The 22,513-nt window shown below is 43.6% G+C and overlaps 1 protein-coding gene across 1 annotated transcript; it reads left to right on the plus strand.

Moving 5' to 3' along the window:
• The first annotated feature begins 800 nt into the window (after positions 1-800).
• LOC119320608 (cysteine-rich receptor-like protein kinase 6) lies at positions 801-3,849 on the plus strand. The gene is made up of 7 exons (XM_037594635.1): positions 801-935; positions 1,026-1,305; positions 1,410-1,641; positions 2,259-2,409; positions 2,513-2,698; positions 2,816-2,925; positions 3,024-3,849. Exons 1-7 carry the CDS (start codon positions 816-818, stop codon positions 3,847-3,849), a joined length of 1,905 nt encoding a protein of 634 aa, XP_037450532.1. The 5' UTR covers positions 801-815.
• The last annotated feature ends 18,664 nt before the right edge of the window (positions 3,850-22,513 follow it).

Raw genomic sequence — 22,513 nt, forward strand, 5'->3', positions numbered from 1 at the left:
TTAATTTACTATTGTACCTCTAGAAGAGATGAGATGTAAACTAACTAGTACATGCAGCTCAAAGACGGTTTCTGACTGGCCTGAGTCCTTCGTTGAATGATAGGCTATGTAGCTTCAGTAGCATATGTGTGCTAGTTGACTGCATACTCCCTGTTCTTCCTCTGTTTCAGTCATTCAGGCATTTTGCTGCCTTCGCTGCTTTGGTCCAGACTCCAGAGAGGGAGCCTAACTGACTGAGTGACTGTTTTTGGATATTGGATGAGCTTTTTCTAGTGGTACCATCTGGCCATCAGCAAAGTTCTTCAACCCACCTGTTCAGCTTAATCTTTTTCAGAAGCTTTTTTCCTGAATAAAATACACCACCTATGCCGGTGAAGCATACAGCTACCTGCGGTGTTTGCCACTGATATAGAGCAAGTCATTAGAATCGAGTATGAACATACGAGCACGCAGCATAGCAGAATCTGGTCTGAAAACCAGGCATAATCGTCGTGTCTTATTTGTTGCATGAGCTTAATTTGTTTGCCACTGTTCTGTAATCTCCATGTCATGACATCGTTTATAATAGGTACGAAATTTAGTGTACTACTTTGGCTTGCTTAACAAAATAATCAGCTAGCTTTTATAAAAGTAAATCGTAATTATAAAGCAAATCGTATCATATTGAGAAGAAAGGACTTCGAAGGCGCATGTCCAAGCTATAGCAACATCTCTAGTTTTCAGCTGTTGATGTTTTCTGCAGATTTGGTATGCACTTATCTTACGTGGGACGATTTTTCTGTTGTTAGGCATAGATTGGACTTCAGACATGCACCATGGAGAACATGGGGTTAAAAGACACTCCCGCGTTTCCACTCACATTGTTAAAAGATATTACAAATAATTTTTCGGAAGAGTGTGTAATTGGTCGTGGTGGGTCTGGAGTAGTTTATAAGGTATGATCATTATCCCTTGCATGTTTTACGTGATCGCTCTACATCTCTATATAACACATGTGCCATACTAAAAAAATATTTAATTGATAGGGAGTGTTTGATAATGGGGAGGTGATTGCCGTGAAGAAACTTAATAACCAATATGATTCATCCAGTGAGAAAATTGGTAATGGTGAAGCCCTGTTTCACAATGAGCTCATGAATCTAATTGGGGTTCAACATCCGAATATTGTACGGTTAGTTGGCTATTGCTATGAAATACAAAATATAGTTACTGAATATGATGGGAAACGTGTGCTCGCTTCGGTGGAAGAAAGAATTCTCTGCTTAGAGTACTTACAGGGAGGAAGTCTCAAGGATCATATTTCTGGTATATATAACTGTCCTTTACTTTTTTGGGCTGTATTATTTTGAATGCATGTAAGCAAAATGACCCCTCCTTATTGCCAACACAATTCCTGTCTGCATTTACAGATGAATCATGCGGACTTACATGGTATTCACGTTATAACATAATTAAAGGGATTTGTGAAGGCTTGAAGCACCTGCATACAGGATCTGATAATCCAATTTACCATCTCGACTTGAAACCCGAAAATATATTGCTCGACAGGACCATGATACCAAAAATTGGCGATTTTGGTATATCAAGACTTCCTGCTGATTCGATGCAAACATGTGTCACAGAAAATATTTCAGGAACCCTGTAAGTTGATTCATAACATGCCTGATGAGAAATATGGTTGGCCTCTATCAGTAAATGTATGCCCTAGTGAAAAAGATTTGTGTACCATTAATGTTTTGAAAAGTTTGTGTGAGAAATGGCTGATCTTTTGACTGTTTCACCACTAGAACTCAAGAAATCAACGTCATTAGATCCTTCTATTAAGTTCATTCCACATTATAAAATTTTTACATTGTTTATTTTTTTACTATATTTTTGAATGAAAAACGATACAGACAGAGTAAAGTCTCTCACCTTGACTGCTAAGACAAAAGAGACTTATGTATGGTTAGTGGAGGTGGTTGTGTATTAGCTTGCTAGAGATCAAACCTTTGGTTTTGTCAACAAAATAGATTTTTGTCAGTGGTAGGACACAAACACTTTGATAGTGAGGAGCATGTCATGATTTCTTCAATCTCAAACCTCCGCAAGTCCCTTCTAAAAAGCATTGACTGAATGTTCGCATGTAGTGTGAGATGTGTGCCTGTCTGTGTCCATATTTTACTCGGTGTTTTTCTAAATTGTCTAGATTATATTTCTAGACTTATGGAGTAATCAATTTATCATATAAATAGTTGTATTTGATGTCATGCATGCAGTGGATACATGCCACCAGAATACCTCTTTAAGAAGCAAATCTCGCCCAAGTTTGATATATTCAGCTTGGGTGTCATAATGATACACATAATAGCTGGACATGAGGGCAACCAGAATTATCCATATATGCCTTCGCAGGAATTCATTGAGCTTGTAAGTAAATGTTTACGAAGAGCATACCAAATTAGAATATATTGTTTGTGTCTTACCTATGCCAGTGCATGCCACCTTTTGGTGTTGTGTTCCAACTTTGCAGGTACACGAAAACTGGAGAAAACAGCTGCAGGCAACAGTGCCAAGGCATACATTAGAGCAGGTCAGAACATGCACCAAATTAGCATTAAGGTGTGTGGAGTTTGACAGAGAGAAAAGGCCTGATATAAGAGAAATTATTGATGAACTGAATAAGGTTGATGCTGACGGTACTTCAGATACAGGCCAGGTATTATATATTTTTACACTGCTAGCTGACTGCTCCAATGCATCCATTAACATGACATATAGTTTCCACCTGCAACAACATGACATCCCCTTTTTGTTGTACCTTTCCTCTTTCCAGAACACGGAAGAAGAGGAGCACACAGCCCTGGATAAACAACCTGAGACCGAAGAACAAGAAGAGGAAACAGAACATTTGGAGTATAAAAAGAACACGCAAGTCAATAGCAGGTACTGATTTTGGTGTTCCTCGAACGATAATCATACCAACATGGGATGTGTTCTTCCTCCTTCATTAACATATCCCACCATATCTTCCTTCTTGACAGATACACCAGAGCGTATCACATGCTCGAATCAGTCGATCTCGCAACGGGAAGCTTGGGCTCCCTGCTGTCTAAGGTGCTCCTGCTTATCCAAGATTACCGGACCCTTTCAGTAGAACTAGGGTACCTCTGCATGGAGCTGGAGTTCATGCAAGATTCCCTGCAAAAAGTGGCAGTGGTGCCTCTGGACCAGCTCGATGGTGCGGTTAAGCTCTCGGCCAATGAAGCAAGGGACCTTTCATATGCGACGGAAAATATTGTCGACTCCTACCTAATGAGTTTCCCGCCTCCTAAATCAAATTTTATGGATCAGGCGATCCTTGCTATAAGGCGAATCAAGGATAGACGTGAGCTACGACATATGATCAATGGCATCATAAAAAATATTCAAAAGATGAACAACAGAAGACGTAGGCAGAACGCCGAAATTGTTTGTTATCAGGTTAGCCTATCTGCCGCTGACCCTTGCTTGTCGGCTCTAAACAAAGATCCGGAAGAGATGGTTGGTGTTGAAGTTTCAAGGGACGAGGTAATAAGGAAACTGGCACATGGCACCGATGGTGTATCGAAGCAGCTAAATATAGTCTCCATTGTTGGAATGGCAGGACTGGGCAAGACAACTCTTGCCAGGGCAGTGTACGGAAGACTACAGGAGCAATTCGATTGCAGTGCTTTCGTTTCTGTATCACAGCATCCTGACATGAAGAAAGTTCTCACGGAAATACTTTGTCAAATTGACAACAAAATTTTTATGGACATCAATATAGAAAATTTTGAAGGAAGGATGCCCATCGATGAACTCCGGATACTACTTGCGGACAAGAGGTAAACACCCCACTCATAATTATATTCAGGATTTCACCGGATATTCTTTTCAGGGAATGTCTTTAGCTCATTCGACTTAGAAATAGTTGTTTCTCAGTAAACATTTAAAATCACCCAATCAAGATTCTCTTCATTTTTGTAGGAGAAAAGTATGTTTTTGGTCCCTCAACTTCCCCAAAAGTATAAACTTGTCCCTCAAGATTTTTTGGTATACATTTGGTCCTTCAAGTCTCAAAACCGGATAACCTTGATCTAAAACCAGATTTTATGGCTGCTCACTGGGTTTAACCATGTTGACTGGGTTTGACCGTGAACAGTAAATTAAAAAAAATCTAAAAAACTGAAATTTTGTGGCAACAAAGATGTTTGGGTGCTAGGTTCTTCAAATTTGTGTGGTGTTTCGACATTCGAGGAGTTTGTGGCAAAAAAATACAAATCTTGGCTCACAAAAGAAAGCCATTTTTTTTTTGCTAGAGCTCCTCATGTGTTATTTGACCACAAAAATTTACACACTCCTAGTGTACCCAAGCATGTTGGTCGTCATGAAATTTCTGATCTTTTAATTTGTTTGCTATTTTTTAATTTACTCTTCATCGAGCAAACCTGGTCAACATGGTCAAACCCAGCCAACATGCTCAAAATATTGTTTAGGACCAAACTTATTCGGTTTTGAGACTTGAAGAACTGAATGTATACCAACAAATATTGAGGGACTAAGTCTATACTTTTGAAGAACTTGAGGGACCAAAAACATACTTTTCTCTTTTTGTAGTTACACGAATCTCTTGTTTAAATTAGATGGTTCTCAAATATTACTTAGAAATAGTTACCTTTCAGTCATCTAAAATTGCGAAATCATACTTTCTAAAACCAATCAGGAGGAGTTGAAATTTGAAGATATCACCTAATATGTGAATAGCATGCACCATCCACAAACTTATATCATATGCAGCCTTTATTGTACGGAATGCATATCTAGCTACTCCCTCCGATCCATATTACTTGTCTTGAGTAATACGGAGGAAATACTAGATTAACTCAGAACTTATCAAACTTGTGGTGCATCTGAAAAGACATACTCCCGATGGTTTGGGTAGATACGGAAGATAGTTGGAATAGATTCCACCGTGAGAAATATATTCTTCAACACCTTGACACCGTCTTTGCTCGAGCACTTGTATAGGATTGGACTTGGGTCTTCACCCTGTTGCTCACAACCTGTCGTCAAGGTCTTTTCAGACATGCTAGCCTCGACTAAATATATCGCCACACATGGCTCCTCTACATCATCATCTTAACTATGCATGGTCATAGTTTGCATAGGTTCTATTCTTAGCCCTTTTCCCCTTCATCGCAAGCTTCTCAAAAGTACAAAAGATACCATCTCCAATGGTTAAAACTCATTCTATGGCAGGTTTTACCACCTGTCAAGCTTGATGGGGTTAGTGAAGCCTAGTCTTTTTTAACATAGTACGGACGCAAGCGCTCATACATATGTGCATACACTCACCCGTATGAACGCAGACACGCATACCCTACCCCTATGAGCACCTTCGAGAGATTGAGTCGGCATATCATCTTGAGACTAACGAAGTCATCGTTGGTTCCTCGTCGTTGACGGGAACGTCTCTCCCACCGAAAGCGCGTCGCCGAAAATCCTGAAATAAATCCAGGAATAATGCGAGCACTAGGACTAAAACCCTGGTGGGCTGGGAGTACCACTGTCCCTCTAACCATCCTACCACGGGTTAGTTCGCGGGTCAATGAAGCCTAGTCGATCAGATTGAATGGGAGAAACAACAATGTGCATTCAAATTTCTTACATTGTTGGTGACATCCCATGGCATGACACAAATGAAATTTTCTTATAAGCCTTGTAACCATGTAGACAATGCCACACTAAACACTTAGAGAAGATAGTTCTCTTCTGCAACTGTTAATTAAATATTTCAGAACTCCTTTTATTGCACTCGTTTGAGTTCTTTTCCTATTTGCCTTTGGAAAGGAGAAAAGAGAATAACAGCGGCCTTGAAATGAGCTCGGGATGAAAAACAATACTATATGACATCTCATTCTTTCTCGGCTATTTTTGGGTGCCAGTACAATTGGTATATTAGAAAGATACAATGTATGATAAAAGGGTAGCCCGGTGCATAGGGCTCCCGCTTGTGCATGGTCCGGGGAAGGGTCCGATCACAATATGAAACAGATTCAACTCAAAATGCAAAAGCACATACATTATCACGTCAAAAGGCATTTTTGTGTAGAAAACTAAACAACAATGATGCAATAATTAACAATTATTAGTACTGAAACAAGCCGGAGGAGGCAAGGTCTAGTAAATATTTACATGACAATACTCTTTGCATGGGAACTGAACATTCCACAATAGAGAAGACACATTTGATTTACTAGTAATTAACCTATAAAATCATGTATTACATGGTAAAAGTCAAATGTTCCAACCTAACACGTGCCTATGGTTAATCAGAACAAAAAATATTGATCTTGAGTTTTCCTAGGAATCAAAATACTTTTAGGAAGTAGTATTAGCATAGGCCTAGCAGTCCTATGTTTCCTTTCTACGTACCCAAGTGTTGTGTAATATATTTACACCCCTTGGGCTATGCAATAAAGACAAGTTGCATTCATAACATGGTATTAAAGCGTAGGTTTAGATCTCCAGACAGAGAACGGCGATAGTACACACGAGCTCGCGTGCTCCCGGTAGGTGGACCAATAATAGAACGTCCACATGCAGGTGATATTAATTCATCCTCGAAATTTGTGCTGGGTTTAAAAGTGTAGATAGCTGACTTGGCCGGTACAACGATGTTACGACTTGACGGGAATTGACGAACCGTTCCATTGGGACAAGATGGTCGGACTGCATATGTACCATCCGATTTGTATAGCTCTCTCCCTCACTCGTCTACCACGTCCCATCCCGTTGTCACACAAACAACACACACACCAAGGAGACAGCACACGCGGGCGCATCGGCGGGGCCGTCTCGCTTGCTCGCTCGCATCTGCCGGGCGCCGCTGGCCGGTGAGGCCGCCTCACCCGAGTAGAAGAAAAAACGGACGGAGCAGGAGGAGGAACATGTGGCGACCGACGGCCTCGGCGTGCCACCAAGCGGCTGTTGCTGGGGTTCGAGCTACCATGGCAAAATATATTTTTATTTTTTAACCATGGCACTTTTTATAGATGCCTTGGCAATTGTTGAACATGTGGCAAAATTCTCCTTTGTAGCATGGACAATGCCTAAATTCGTCTTTCTAGAGAAACAATTCCTTTTTTTTTGTCATATGCCAATGACAAAATCCTGAATCTTCCATCTTTCTTAGAAGAACAAAATTATTTGAATTGACCATTATGTCCATTGTTTTTAAGAGTATGATGGCATGTATTTGTGTACACATCATGCTACACAATTGCTATGCTTCATTTTTTTTCTCAACATCATGACAAGTAGTGTCGTGGTAATTTTTACACACATTTGTCATTTTTGCCATGTTGTGATTTTTAGATTTGACTAATTCTGATGTTTTATTCACCTCCAATTATGTACTCTCTCCGTTCCTAAATATTTGTCTTTTTAGAGATTTTATTATAGACTACATACGGATGTATATAAACATAATTTAGAGTGTAGATTCATTCAATTTGCTTTGTGTAGTCCATGGTTGAATCTCTAAAAAGACAAATATTTAGGAACGGAGGGAGTACATGACATGACATTTTCCTTGGTTTTTCGCTATACTTTTTACATGGCAAAATTGTATGTTTTCTTTTTCATGGGCAGTTCAAGTTTTGTACTACATCTATATAATAGTCATGGCAAACTTCAATATAATTTTGCGATGGCACCTTACGTAGTAGTTCTACATCTATATAGTTACCATGGAAAAAATCAAGATCGTTTTGCCATGCGAGCTTAAGTTATGTAACACATATAGACATGTCATGGGAAAAAAATTGAACGATGTTTCTGCCATGTCATCTTAATTTGTGATATTTGTTCATTACATGAAAATTTGCTTTCATTTTAGCTATAAATTAGCCATGGTAAAAAATAGTTTTGCCATGGGTAGCTTAAGGTTTATACTACATTCCAATAATTGTAGTTATGGCAAAAAAAAGTCTGACAATGGCAAAATTATTATATTGAGCAGGACATTTTTACTTGTGGCTACCATCACAAGTTCTTTTTATTGGAACATAGCACGTCAAATTTATTGTACAAAATCTATGAATTTTGCCATGCCATTAATTGCCATCATTTTAGAAAACATAGGGAAATGAATTTGTCATGACATGAGAAGGAAAACAGCAAAATTTGAAGTTCCATTGGTCCACTATCTAGTTTTCCCTGCAAAGTCATACAAAATATATATTTTTCATGATGTAAAAATAGTAGGGGTATTTCAAGAGTTGCCTTGCGATTATAGAGGAAAAAATCATGTATTCCCATGAGAGCATTGCAGAAATTGCCATGTGAACACTACGAAAATTATGAATGTATGCTCTTTTAGCGAAGTAGCAAAAAATAATTATGAAATTTTCCATGTGAGTATTAGAAAAGTTGTTGTTAGAATTTTTTCCATGTTTCTTTAGGAATCAAAATGTTGTAAACTTGCCATTGTATGTACAATGGCCTCCTCGGTCGTATGGGTCGTGCTAGAGGGTCCCATCATACATTAAAAATTGTATAATGTTTATGGCACCTTCTTGTGTACCCCTTCATTCCTAAATATAAGTCTTTCTAGAGATTCCACAACGGACAATATACATTAAAATATGTTTATATACATCCGTATGTAGTCCATGATGAAATCTCTAGAAAGTTTGAGCGCCCATTGCGCTGACGCAATGGATTTTTGGTGGATCGAATCCGAACTCGGTCGGGCTCATATGCACCAATCAATGGATCGGGACTGATCGGAGTTGGATCCGCCGACCGCCATGCTTGAGAAGGCAGCTTGGGGCGGAGAGGAGTGGGGTGGAGCAAACTGGCTAGGGTTTAGTCTGGGGAACCGATGTGGGCAAATATATGCGGGGGGCAGATAGGCCGGCATGGGCTTGGTCCGATGTGACGAGCGCACCCGGGCCTCCCCATATCTAACCTAGATTTGTGATGGATATAAGGGGTGTTGGTCAATTCGGGCGTATAAGGCCAGTATAAGGAGTCCGTCTAGGTCGTTTTTTTTACACGTCAATGATCTAACCGTCCGACCAACCGTACATGGGGTTTAGGACGTCCGACTGTAGATAGTCTAAGCAACTTATACTGTACAAGGCCTAAGGACCATCATTAGTCTGATGTGCACGTGTGTGCAAAAGTTCATGTATCAAATTTCCTGATCTGTAGTTGGTGTACCGAAGTGTAGGTGTGGACGTACGTGAAGCAACCCAGGTATCCAGTCGCATGTGCTGCATTGTACGGGGATCCGTTGTTGTTTCACGGCGTGATGAAACGGCGCGTATTGTGCCGTTGGTCCGCACCAGAATCCTTTAATATGTAAAGTAATGATGCCGTTGCGTGCAGCAGCATATACTGCGTTTAGTACGAGTCCAGTCTCTGATCTCAACGAGAACAAGCGTACCGCGATAACGTGAGCAGGCGAGGACGAGCACTCCTACGAATTTTCGTCTCCAGACACTGCTACTCACCGGACGAATACATTTACATTTTGGGCATATTTTAACTAAACTATACCTGGCTACAGTAAAACTAGTCTACAGCTAGCGCTAGAGGGTCTCCACTGCCACGACATATCTTCCCTCTTTCTGGCAACCCGCTCATCGGACTACCGAGAGCCCTGGAGGGAGATGCTTCAGGGAGAGGGGAAGAATAGCCTCCCTCCGCCTCCGTGAAGCACAAACCAGGTTGGTTTTTGGGCGGGCGAAGAAGGTTACCGTCGTCTACGCCCCCGCTCATCGGGCAAGACACCGGTTGTGTAACCCGGCGATGCGGTGGCGATGGCCATGGGACCCAAGTGTCGACCGCCTCCCATGATCTACTTTTCCTCGCTATCCGCGATGGCCAAAGACGTGCCAGCCTCCGCGACATGGCTTCTTTCCCCACCTACCTGACGCGTTACCACCGTTGCTCGTGTCTGATTTTCCGGGAGACAGCGTTTTCCAGCCTATACGGGCGAGGAGGGGGTGGATATGGAGATGGTGGTGGTGCCAAATCCGAAGGGTTTACCGGCAAGCCAACTTGTATCGGGGGTGGCTCACCGGGCAGTCCAGGCCGGTACAAAGGTGGAGAACTCCTTCTTTTGTTTCGCCGGAGGCCATGGCAAGTGTTCTACAAGGAGGAGACGGACAATGCAGAGGTGAGGTGTGGTTCTTGACGGGCGTCTAGACACTTTTATATAGCGGGCGGATGCGAGGAGCCACCCGGAGAGGTGTTTAATGCCGACGGGCACAGGAACAAACGTGTGGTGCCGGAGTATGTTCCTCAGTACGCTGGTTGAATGGATGTAGGCAGGGCAGATGGATGCCATTTAATTGCATAGAGAAGGCGTGCACATCAGGCGGCGGTCTCGACCGTCGAGGCGCTTCAATGCCGGCTCTAGTGAGCGTCAGCCTCGGCTCTAGGCTGGTATGAATGTGGTAGCTGGCTTCGAGCGAGAAAGTGTGCAAGTGTGTCCGGGCCGCCGAACGGGCCGATGCAGAACCGTGTTGGATGAAAAAACACATCCGGACCATGCACTCCGGACGGTTAGGGACGGTTTGAGGGCCGGCGCTGGAGAATCCCTAAGCAAACATAATTAATGTATGTTGTGAGGGAAAACAGTAGATGTGTCCATCTATTACGTTTGTGGGTGCCAGTCGGTTGAGCGAGGCGGGCTTCTAACCGGTGAAAAAAACTTTGGCAAACACAATGGCGCATTGCATGCCCTGATTCAACGTTTCGCAAGCTCCTCTCTTCCCCTATAATGGTCTGTCTAGCACGGCTATCGGATCTCGATCTAGAGTAAGAAGGTGACCATGATGAACTCGCCACCATCCTAGGGCCATGGGAGCCAAGGTAATGGATGTAGGCCATGCCACTATGATTTACTCAGTCGCGTCCTCGACGGACAGTGGATGCCATTGGGGCACCATCTATCCGCCACTCGCACCCACAACGCCCTTCTGTTGTTGCCCTTCTGCTTGTCGACATACAATTTCATGGGTATGGAAGAAATTATGTCCTAATCTAGTCCCCAACAAAGAAATGAAAGGCAGGTCGATCAAGGCGTTAATTCGAACATTTTTTTGTACTCTTTTTGTTTTTATTTACTCAACATATTAGCTTTATTAGAAGTCAATCTTAAAAAATTCGACCGAGTTTATAGACAAAAGTGTTAACATATACAATATCAAATCAATGTCATTAGATTCATCATATTGATTTTTTATTGTAAATGTTCACATTAATTTCTCTAGACTTGATCAAATTTTATATAGTTTGCCCTTTAGACAAAGTTAAAGTGTGTACTCCCTCCGGAAAGAAATACTCCCTCCATCCGAAAATACTTGTCATCAAAATGAACAAAAAGGGATGTATCTAGAACTAAAATACATCTAGATACATCCCCTTTTATTCATTTTGATGACAAGTATTTCCGGACGGAGGGAGTATAAGAGTATTTAGGTCACTAAAACCATGAAGCTAGCTTTTTTTTCCAGAGAAACCTTGAAACTAGCTGCACCCATGCCTCCCAAGTCGATCAATTAATGGATACATTGTTATGTACGCTGGCTTTCTTAAGGGAATCACGATTCCACTTGGACTGTGGTACGCGCTAACTTTGCTTATCGATCAGGTAACCACGCAATTCAGCGGTAGACAGAGTTAAAACATGTGAGGACGACGTGCGAAAAACTAGAGAAATCCCACTAGCGTGCACGTATCTCCTTCTTTATCGGGTCATTTTTTTTCTTGTGTTAGCACATGTAGCCGGCACACACTGGTAGAAAAAGAGGCTTCCGTCCAGCCCCATTAGTCGCGAAACTGTAGGAACCGCGACTAATGAAGTCTTTAGTCGCGGTTCGGCAGACGAACCGCGACCAAAGGCCTGGGCCCAGGGCGCTCGGTGGCCAGCTGGTGCACGTGAGGGGCTTTAGTCGCGGTTGGCCAGGCCAACCGCGACTAAAGGTGCGCAAAGGCCTTTAGTCGCGGTTGGCCAGGCCAACCGCGACTAAAGCTCCTCCCCTATATATACCAGTTCAGCACGCTCACTTAGCCATTTGGTGCCACTTCTCTTCACAAGCTTCACAAGGGGGTGTAGGTTTGCTTTTGGTTCCTCTTATGCACACAAGGTGTTTGATGAAATGCCCTAAGAGGGTGAAACAAACATGATATGAAGTGTTGGAGCCACAATTGAGGTTCCTCATTTATTTTTTCCTCCTCGATCGCGGTTAGCAACTTGAACCTTTCATGCATGTGTGTCATTGATAAAATATGCATGCATGTGTGTCATTGATAAAATATGTACGAGATAAATGGGAATACATTTTACACGATCGTCCAAGATAAAAAGAGCACCAACCAAAACAGTGGTGTCCGCTTTGATGCAGCAACCGAGAATGGGCAAAAGGTCACATATTATGGTTACATAGAGGAGATATGGGAACTTGACTATGGACCCTCCTTTAAGGTCCCTTTGTTCCGGTGCAAATGGTTCAAGCTAACAGGAGGTGGGGTAAAGGTGGACGAGCAATACGGAATGACAATGGTGGATTTCAACAATCTTGGTTACCTTGACGAACCATTCGTCCTTGCCAAAGATGTCGCTCAGGTTTTTTATTTGAAGGACATGAGTAGCAAACCGAGGAAACGGAAAGATAAGAAAACGATCAGTACATCATGCGATGATCCAAAGCGCCACATTGTTCTTTCAGGGAAAAGAAACATCGTGGGAGTGGAGGACAAGACAGACATGTCAGAAGATTATAATATGTTTGGTGAAATTCCGCCCTTCAAAGTGAACATTGACCCAAGCATTAAGTTAAATGATGAGGATGCTCCATGGATACGGCACAATCGTAAGCAAGCAGGGACACAAGGGAAGAATTGATATGTAATAATTTATTGTACCAAACTTTGTATTTGGTCGATGAACTGAATGATGTATCAAACCTTTTGTCAAACCTTCAAGGGGTTTTAAAATGAATTAGTTTTATTTTTCTGATTTTTTTGATATATAATTGTATTTTTAAGATTTTAAAATGAATTAGTTTTATGTTTTTGATTTTAAAAGGAAAAAGGAAGAAGAAGAAAGAAGGAAAAAGGAAGAAAAAAACAGAAGAAAAAAACAGAAGAAAAAAGGAAAAACAGAAGAAAAAAACAAACAGAAGAAAAACATAAGAAAAAAACAGAAGAAAAAAACAGAAGAAAAAAGGAAAAAGGAAAAAAGGAAATATGCCACCTACTGGGCCACCACGGCCTGAATACGACTAGAAACCCATTAAAGGGCCAGGATTCAGGCCCGCAGAAGGCCGAGTAGGCCCACAGGCACATAGTGACAGAATAGGCCCGTAAGCCTGCATTTGAGAGGAGCTCGAAGTGGTGAGCGCAGCCGCGCTTATAAACCACTGTCGAAGCCTCTCGGCTAGCGAGGTGGGACTAAACATCCCACCGCACCGCGCCAGTTCTAGCACAGACCTTTAGTCCCGGTTGGGGAGGCGGACCGCGACTAAAGGGTACCCTTTAGTCACGGTTGTTGTCCCCAACTGCGACTAAAGGGTCTTTCTGCGCGGGAACGGAAGCGGCGCCAAAATCCTTTAGTCCCGGTTGGGGAGGCGGACCGCAACTAAAGGGTACCTTTAGTCGCGGTCCGCCTCTCCAACCGCGACTAAAGGTGCGTCTATAAATACTGCACTTAGCAGTTTTGCCACTTCCCATTCTCCTCTCTCTCGACGCCGAAGCGCTGCCCCGACGCCGACGCCGAAGCCCTGCCCCGACGCCGACGCCGACGCCGAAGCCCTGCGCGTCGCCGCCCCCGTCCCCAGTGAGCGCCGCCTCCGCCCGTGCCCTGCCCTTGCCCGCCGCCCGTGCCTTGCGCCCTTGCCCGCCGCCCGCCGCCCGCCGCCCGCCGCCCGCTGGCCCTGCCTGCCGTCCTCCGCGCGCCGGCAGAAGAAGAAGAAGGAAGAAGAAAAAGGAAGAAGAAGAAGAAAGAAAAAGGAAAAAGGAAGAAGAAGAAAGAAGGAAGAAGAAAACAAAAGAAAAACAGAAGAAAAACAAGAAAAAGGAAGAAAAAAGGAAAAAGGAAGAAAAAAAGAAAAAGGAAGAAAACAACAGAAGAAAAAAAGAAAGAAGAAAAAAAAGGAAGAAGAAAAAAAGAAAGAATTTTTAAAATTAAATACGTGAAAATACGTGAAAGAATTTTTTGTGTCTAATAAAATCAATTTTTTGAAATACACGAATAATTTTTAAATTCACGAATATGTCATGAATCAGTGAAAAAATTAAATACGTGAACTATTCTGAAATCCCTAAACATTTTTTGAATACACAATATGTTTTTATTCCTGTTTTTTCCACAAAATCATCAATATTTTTTGAAAACCTTTTTTTTTGCAAAATCACAATGTTTTTGTATCCATGAACATTTTATGATTCATTTTTTTGAATTCACATACATTTTATGATTTCTCAAATATCTTTTTTCATTGCTATATTTTGATATACTGAATTGTTTTAAAGATGAAAAGGATAAAAACAGGAAAAGAAAAAATGAAATGAAATGAAAAAGAAAAGAAAAAAGAGTGTGGCCAGCACCTCCCGCCCTGCACATGGGCCATCCCGACCCCACATATATTCGTCTCCATCCGCATCCCTGGCCAAACCCTAGCCAGTCTACTCCAAGCCTCCCCTCTCCGTGACGCCGTCGTCTGCCGCCCCGTCTCGCGCTCTACCGCGACACCCTCTCCCACCCCTTCCTCGCCCCCTCCTTTCGCCACCGCCCTTTCGCCACCGCCACCGCCACCGCCCCCCTTCTTCACTTAATTAATTTGTTTTTACTACATGTTTTCAGGACTGACATAATGGCGGACGATAGAGCTGACCCGATTATGGACAACTATGATCCGGACGGTGAAGCACATATGTTCGGCATCATAAACGGCGATATTCTATATGTGCCGACCGGAGAAGAAGAAGATGATATCTCTTCTTATCTGAACCTTGACGATGAAGATGAAGGGCGCCGTCAGCAAGATGATGCCGAACAAACGTCGATAAACGACGATCTTCAAATGGAAGTAGCAACCACCTCCGGCGCCGAGGTATATATATACATTGAGCCTCTGGTGATACAAACTAACTGATTTGAATAAATATGTGTGTACTAATGCGCGCGACTCTTTCTTATTTTAGCCCTCGGCCAGATCGTCGAAACAATCGAGTACGTCGTCAAAGCGTGGCGCAACCAAGACGATGAAACAAGGAGAAACATGCACCATCGAGGTTGTCGACAGTGCAACCGGCAGGCCGCTGGAGCCCCGCAAGAACGCCACCAAGTTTGTCAGCCAATGCGGAGCCATTGTTAGAGACAACGTCTCGATCACCGTCCAGGAGTGGAATGAGCCAAAGAAGGCACGAATTGATGGTTTCACTTTTGTCGATAAGAGAACAAAAAAAGATTGCTTCAAGAAGCTTATGGAACATTTCGTTCTACCTCCGGAATACAACAAATTCGATGAGGAGGGTAACAAGATTGAGGAAAACAAGGAGAGGAGGAGGCTAGTCAAACAGTTCGCTCTTCATAAGATGGCCGACGCATTCCGGAAATTCAAGCAAAATCTAGTCCATGACTTTGTCAAGCAGAACAAGACTCCGGATTTCAAAGGACAATATGAGAAACTGAAACATGATTGGCCAGAATTTGTGAAGCAAAAGAAATCGGAGCAGTTCATTCAAATATCGAAAAAAAATAAGGAAAATGCGGCTAAGAAGGAGTACAATCATGTTATGGGGCCAGGAGGGTATCGCATTTGGGTGCCTAGGTTGGAGAAGATGGAGAACGAGCTGACGGCGCGAGGAATTCATCCAGGTACGGAGGGATGGGACCCTAGGGCCAAAAGCTGGTGGTACGGGCATGGGGGAACGCTGAACCCGGAGACAGGGGAGTGTGTTTACCGGGGCAAATTAATTAAACCCACCCAAGCCCTTATTAACGCAATGAGGGATGCTCAACAGGGGAAGATCAAGTTCAACAGAGAGAACGACGCGCTGACAAAAGCCCTCGGGAATCCTGAACACGGAGGACGTGTACGAGGCATGGGGCACATTCCGTGGAAAATAGGGTTCCCCCAGAACGATGACCCGTACGGTTACAGAAGCCGTAAGAGAAAGATGGATCGGGAAGCAGATGTTGTGGCGCGGTTGGCATCGGAAATGGATGTGATGAAGAAAACCATGAGTGTACTAGTAGCCGAAAGAGATGCAGCTCGGGTGCAGCATGAAGATCATCCAGCGGATCTCGGAAGCCAGCAGCGGAGAAGTAGCGTGGCTTCCACGGAGGCCCCACCGGCTGGTGCAGATTGAACTGAGTGAATTGTTCCAGCTTTTCAATCTGCGCGAGCTCGATAAATCTATCATCAGTTGCTACGTTCTGTAAGTGATTTATTAATTTCTACCCCATCTCGTTCATATTGCCTGCACTATATATATGTCCTAACTATATTGTTGTGTCCGCTATTATACATGCAGAATGAAGATTAAGGAATGCAGAGTAAGGAACATCCATGATGTTGGGTTCATTGACCCACACATCGTTAATGGACATGTGTTGGAGCGTTACCCCGCCGACGTGGAGGCAGACCTGTGGCAGTTTCTTACAAAGCAGGAACTCAAAAGTGATATTCTATTTCCTTACCATTTTGAGTGAGTGTTTCTGTCTTGAGCACATTCTCTTTTGTTTACTCCATGCATGGTATGTGGCCGGCTAATCGATGAGTTATGCATGACGTACTGTGCATGTATCGTGTCCGCAGGTTCCACTGGATTCTGCTAGTAATTAAAGTTAACACCTCAGAATATCTCGTCCACGACTCTGTGAATATGGATCCAAAGCTTTGGGGCGGCATGAGAAGAATGTTGCAGAAGTAATTATTTTCATTCATTTGCGCTCTATATCGATCGGCCTATTTCGTTCATTTCCTAATATCAAGTAACTAATTAATAACTCTCTTGTTCATTTAATTTTCTTTGCCTCGTAGGGTTTGGAGACGGTTCGTAGATACAAAGGTCGGTGAATTCAAAAAAGAGCTAGAATTCAAAATGTTAAAGGCTAAGAATGCTGGGGATATTCAGCCACCGGAGACCAATCTATGTGGATACTATGTCTGTGAGATGATCCGGAGATACACCTCTGAGCGGGTTCCGAGTGATACCAATGCTCAGAGGAATAACCTCCGGTGGATGCTTAGTCCAGAAGCTCGCTTCCGACCACTTCAAGAGAAACTAGCTGGATGGTTCAGCAGGGAAGTCCTCCATCCTAAAGGAGAACACTATTACGAGGACGTAGAACTTTATATGCATTAAATCATGTATGGAAACTTGTTCAAAATTGTATATGGTCATCCGATGATATTGAATATATATTGTATATTCCTCTTGAATTCTTTTTGGTTCTAATTTCAAATTTATTTGAAATTGTACATTCATATGCATGTATGTAGTACCGTAGAATATATGAAACTCCTTCAAAATTAAAATAAAGCACAAAAGAAATAAAACAATACAAATTAAACAGAAAACAGGTTTAAGGGGGGGGGGGCTAAAACCCTAAACCTGCGGCGGCCTTTAGTCGCGGTTGGCCAGAAGAACCGCGACTAAAGGTCCTCCGCCCCGACGGCCACCTGGCGCCCACGTGGACGGGCCTTTAGTCGCGGTTCTTAAGCAACCGCGACTAAAGGGGGGGGCCTTTAGTCGCGCCCGTTCTGCGCAACCGCGACTAATGGCAGTTGCGAACCGCGACCAAAGGCCCTTTTTCCACCAGTGACATCCACACATACATAGGCTTGTTGTATCTTCAAGCTACTCGTCAATTTATTTAAATCGGCAAGATTTCATATAAAAAAGCGAGGTGGGACTATTTAAGTGCTAAAAAACTCAATCTTCTCGCAAAGGGAATCATCTAGCTCAGTTGGTTGCATGTCTAGGCGCTGATCATGAGTTTGAACATCCACGAGCCCCATATATTTTTTGATTATTGTGGAAAGCCTGGCTCAGTACCAATGAAAAGTAGACTAGGAAGCACGAGGGTAATGAACCACAAAAAGGGTTTAGGTATCTGAACCGATGCACGGAGGTGAGTGAACTGCATTTTTTTAATACCCAAGTGACCTTTTTATTCCCTTTAAGTGAACTGCTTGGCCTCTCAACATTTTGCTCACTAGTACCTTTTTGTGGTTTTCCCATTTTTCTCATAGTGAAGTGCAATAGGTTTTTGTTTTTAGTAAATACTCCCTCCATTCCAAAATAGATGACTCAACTTTGTACTAACTTTAGTACAAAGTTCGTACAAAGTTGTGTCATCTATTTTGGAACGGAGGGAGTAGACATTTTTGTTTCCTTGGAGACCATTGCCTTTTAGAAAGCGGAATTGCTAAATATCAGTCGGCTGGATTTAACCAAGTTTCAGTCGATGCTATATCCGTGGGATTTTACATCGAGATCCGTGCAAATTTTCTATTTATTTTTTATTTTTTCTTTCTTATATATTATGTCATTTGACTTAGACTTTGTTAAGTCTCAGTCGACTGAGACCTAGTCACACCCTTTGAAAAAACAGAAAATAACAAGGAATCTAGCGATCTGCATTATACCATGTTTTCTTTTTTCCTTTTTTTCCCAAGTGAATTGCAGAACGAAGGGTTATTTGAGTCAAACATATAACAATTCACATCTAGGTCCTTGGCGATTTTACACATACAACCTAGAAAAATGCCGCCGGGCGAACCGCTAGTTGTGCACTGGAGTACTGCATGGTCAACGTCCCGCGCCGTCGTCCTCCTCGCAAGTTCACACACGATTGCTGACCTCCATGGAAACAACACTGCACAACATAGTGTACTGAACATTTGGCCAAATAAGAAAAGGGAACTGCACAAAATCAATCTGGGCAGTATGAACTGCAAATGGACGACAACCAATTTACATCACCGTGCGTCGTTCCATGCTGCACTTCATCATTACTTGGGGCCGAACTGCACTCCTTGAGAAGATGACCACGACCGGATCTCGCTTGGATCCTGCGATTTCGATGCGACGCTATAGGAGGTGGGCTTGGTGGAGCAGGAAACACGCTGGAGGGGTAGGTTGCGTAAGGCACAGAGCTCGGCAGGGATCCTCTGTCGCTGGTTGTTAGATCCGCGGGATGCCGGTGATGGGCAAGGGTTCGGGGTACCACATTTGGACGGATAAGCTTGCCAGGGGAGGCAGGGCGCATAGCAAACTCGCGGCATTTCCCATGGTACAGAGCGCGGGGAGGTTAGGTAGGGGATCAGCGCACAAAGACCTTGGGCCTCCTCGATTGCATCCCGTGAGGAAGAAGGGTGCAAGGGGGAGATGGCGAGTTGGGACTGCATCTGGGCGGGCCAGGCATGGGTGGCACGGCCGACGAGGCCAACGGTAGGCAATGGCCTGCGGAGACAATGACCACAAGAGGAGGCACAGCTGTTGCAGCGATAGCTGGCTGGCAGGAGGCATCGACGACCGTGGCTCAGGAAGCCACTGGTGAGTTTGGGCTGGGTAGTGGTCCTAGAGGAGGTTGCATGGGGTGGGGTTGGGGTCGGGGCTGGCGGGAGGTGCCGCGGCTGAGGTTGTGGAAGACGGTGGCAGGTCTGAGGGCTAGGTGAAGATGCACTCAGGGTGGCATGAGTGCTCGGGTTTGGGTGGTTGGGGTAGGAGGTGGTTGGTCAGGGTGGAGTGCGCGTGAGTGAGTTTGAGCGGGGCTGGCGGTGCATAGAGAGGAAGGTGGCGGAGCGGCAAGGATCTTAGCCACTGAAAAATAGCGCCCCGCTAATAGCACACTATAACATATAGACAATTGTCTCGCTAAATAAATCAGTATACAATGTCTCGCTAATAGTGTGTTAATATCATAATTTAAGGGGTGACCAGGGCTTTAGGCATTGGTGGGAGAGTGAGGTAGAAGACAAATGATATTAGTATGGCTCAAGGTGGTTCGGTTCGAATGGGTGTGAAGTTCCATTTCTCCGTTTTTCATAGTTTGCAACTTCTTGTAGAATAGAAAATGATCTATTGAATAATGCCTATACGAGGCACATGTAGAATAGATCCATCCTATATATAAGGTAAAAAGATTGATCTAGGAGCAGCACTAGGGGCAACCCAATAATTTGTTGCCTTAAATCTGGTTTAGTGTCGAGATAGAAGGGTTTTGGTCATCAATTTTTTTCTGCTTTCCTAGCAGACCTAGCCGCCCTAAAATTTGACCTTCATCTAGAACACATATATATGCATATGCGATGAATGGTCTAAATAATACCAAAGTCAAGTCAGTATTATATAATTCATCAATCCACAACCTCAAGTTCAACACATTTGTTCATCAAACATAACACAAAGTGCATCACACTAACATGAAACATAGGCTAGAAGTAGAGGCCTTGTTGAAGAGTTTCATGAGCATCTGCATCTCGAATTTTATGGTGAACTTGAAGAAAGTTTCGGATGCGGTCTTCCCTTCTAAACGGATGAACCACCCTTGTAGTAGGAGTTATCCAAATCTTGGCCACGCTGATGCTGAATGATCATGTTGTGCAAGATCGTAGCATCAATCATGATGTACCAAAGGATTTCTTGATCCTAAAACTGAGCCGTTCTTTGCACAATACCAAAATGGGCTTGCAAAATCCTGAATCTCCTCTCCACATCCTTCCTAGCAGCTGCTTGAGCATTATGGAATTGAAGTTCTTTCTTACCATGGGGGCTTGGAATTGGCTTCACAAAGGTTGTCCACTTTGGATATATCCCATCCACTAGGTAGTAGACCATGTTGTTTGTGCGACCATTAGCTTGAAACTCCATAGCTGATGATTCCCCATTGACTAACGTGCAAAGAGTGGTGATTGGTGGAGCACATTGATGTCATTGCAAAATGCAGGCATTCCAAAATAGGCATGCTAAAAGCATGTCTCTTGATCTATCGTGGCTTGAAGCAGTATGATGGTGGTATCCTTCACATGGTCTTCGAGCTGTCCATGCCATGTCGTAGGGCAGTTCTTTCCACCTCCAGTGTATGCATTCAATTGAGGCGAGCATCCTTGGATACCCCCATACTTTGTTCACCTTCGAAAGCCTGTGAGTGTCCTGAGCATTGAATGCTCTCAAATACTCTGGCGTAAATACTTGAACAACACCTTAGAAAATTGCTTCACATTTGATGCAAATGCTTTCTCCCATCACTAGATGACCATCAATCAAATCTACAGGAATATCATATGCCATCATGTGCAACGCCAAAATCACCTTCTGGATAGTGTTGCGTGCAAGATCTCATGTACAATTCCTCCCCTGCTCAAAGAATCGACCATGATCTTTTAGAGTGTTGACAATTTGGTGGACAAAAGCCGGAGCCATTCTGAACCACATCTAAATTATCGCTCTGGCTAGACCGGATTTGGAAAGAAATAATCAAGCCTGAGCCTATTGTACCCATCTATCGTCGCTCCTACAAATCACGTCACGGCTGAGAAAGGAACCACCATGTTTCGAGCGCTTGTTCTTCTCCATGTCGAGCATTATAATCATGGCAATGTCCTCGTCTTCATATGACTCATATTCCTCTTCTAAGGAAGAATCATCCGACAAACAGGATTCTCGCCAACTCATCTACACAACACAACATGTTCCATCACGACCAAGTAGTCTGTAAGAAAAACATTACCTTAGAGGGATTTCGTCGAACACCAAATGGGCACCGAGCTCAATTCCGTCTGGCGTAGCTCGCAGGCGCTGGGATAGTCGTTCGGCTGCCTAGGAATGGCATCAGGAGGGACATGAATTGCTGGGGAGAAGGGGTGCGTCCAACTCCGGCAATGCCGCACCGCCCGAGCATTGAGAGCTTCGAACGGAGCCGCAGCACGACGGTGGTCGCACAGGTTGATAGGTGGTCTCCTGGCCACTAATCAACCTTGGTGGCAGATTGTGGTGTGGAGGCGACCATTCTGACGCGGCGATTGTGGCCGGCAGGAAAGGGTGGTGGGGCTGGGGCGGCCGACGGAGTGGTGGCGGCGAGAATCAGCCAGCACCGACGTGGGGTGGGGAGGTCAGTGGCGTTGAATTTACACATTGGGCAGTTGGGGCTCCTGCTTCAGTGTTTTTGGCTTTGCGGCAGCGACTAGTGGTGATTTTTTTGGGTATGACTTCATTTTTTTGCATCCCCGTATAGCTAGCTACAGGATTGCTATTGGAGACATTTTTTGGCCCCAAAAGGCCTAAAAAGTAGTGTTTTTGGCACGGCTGCATTTTTAAGGGTGCTGTTGGAGATGCTCTAAGCTTGTGTACACAATGTGTTGCACTTTCTCCTTTTTTCTTTTAGATTCCTTATTGGGGTGTAGCCATGCTTGACTTTTACATGGATATTGTATATAGGTGCACTGATTAGTCATTCTTGTGTTGTCGGCTGATACAGGTA

Source organism: Triticum dicoccoides, chromosome 6B (assembly GCF_002162155.2).
Source record: "Triticum dicoccoides isolate Atlit2015 ecotype Zavitan chromosome 6B, WEW_v2.0, whole genome shotgun sequence".
In the NCBI taxonomy this organism is placed as follows: domain Eukaryota; kingdom Viridiplantae; phylum Streptophyta; class Magnoliopsida; order Poales; family Poaceae; genus Triticum; species Triticum dicoccoides.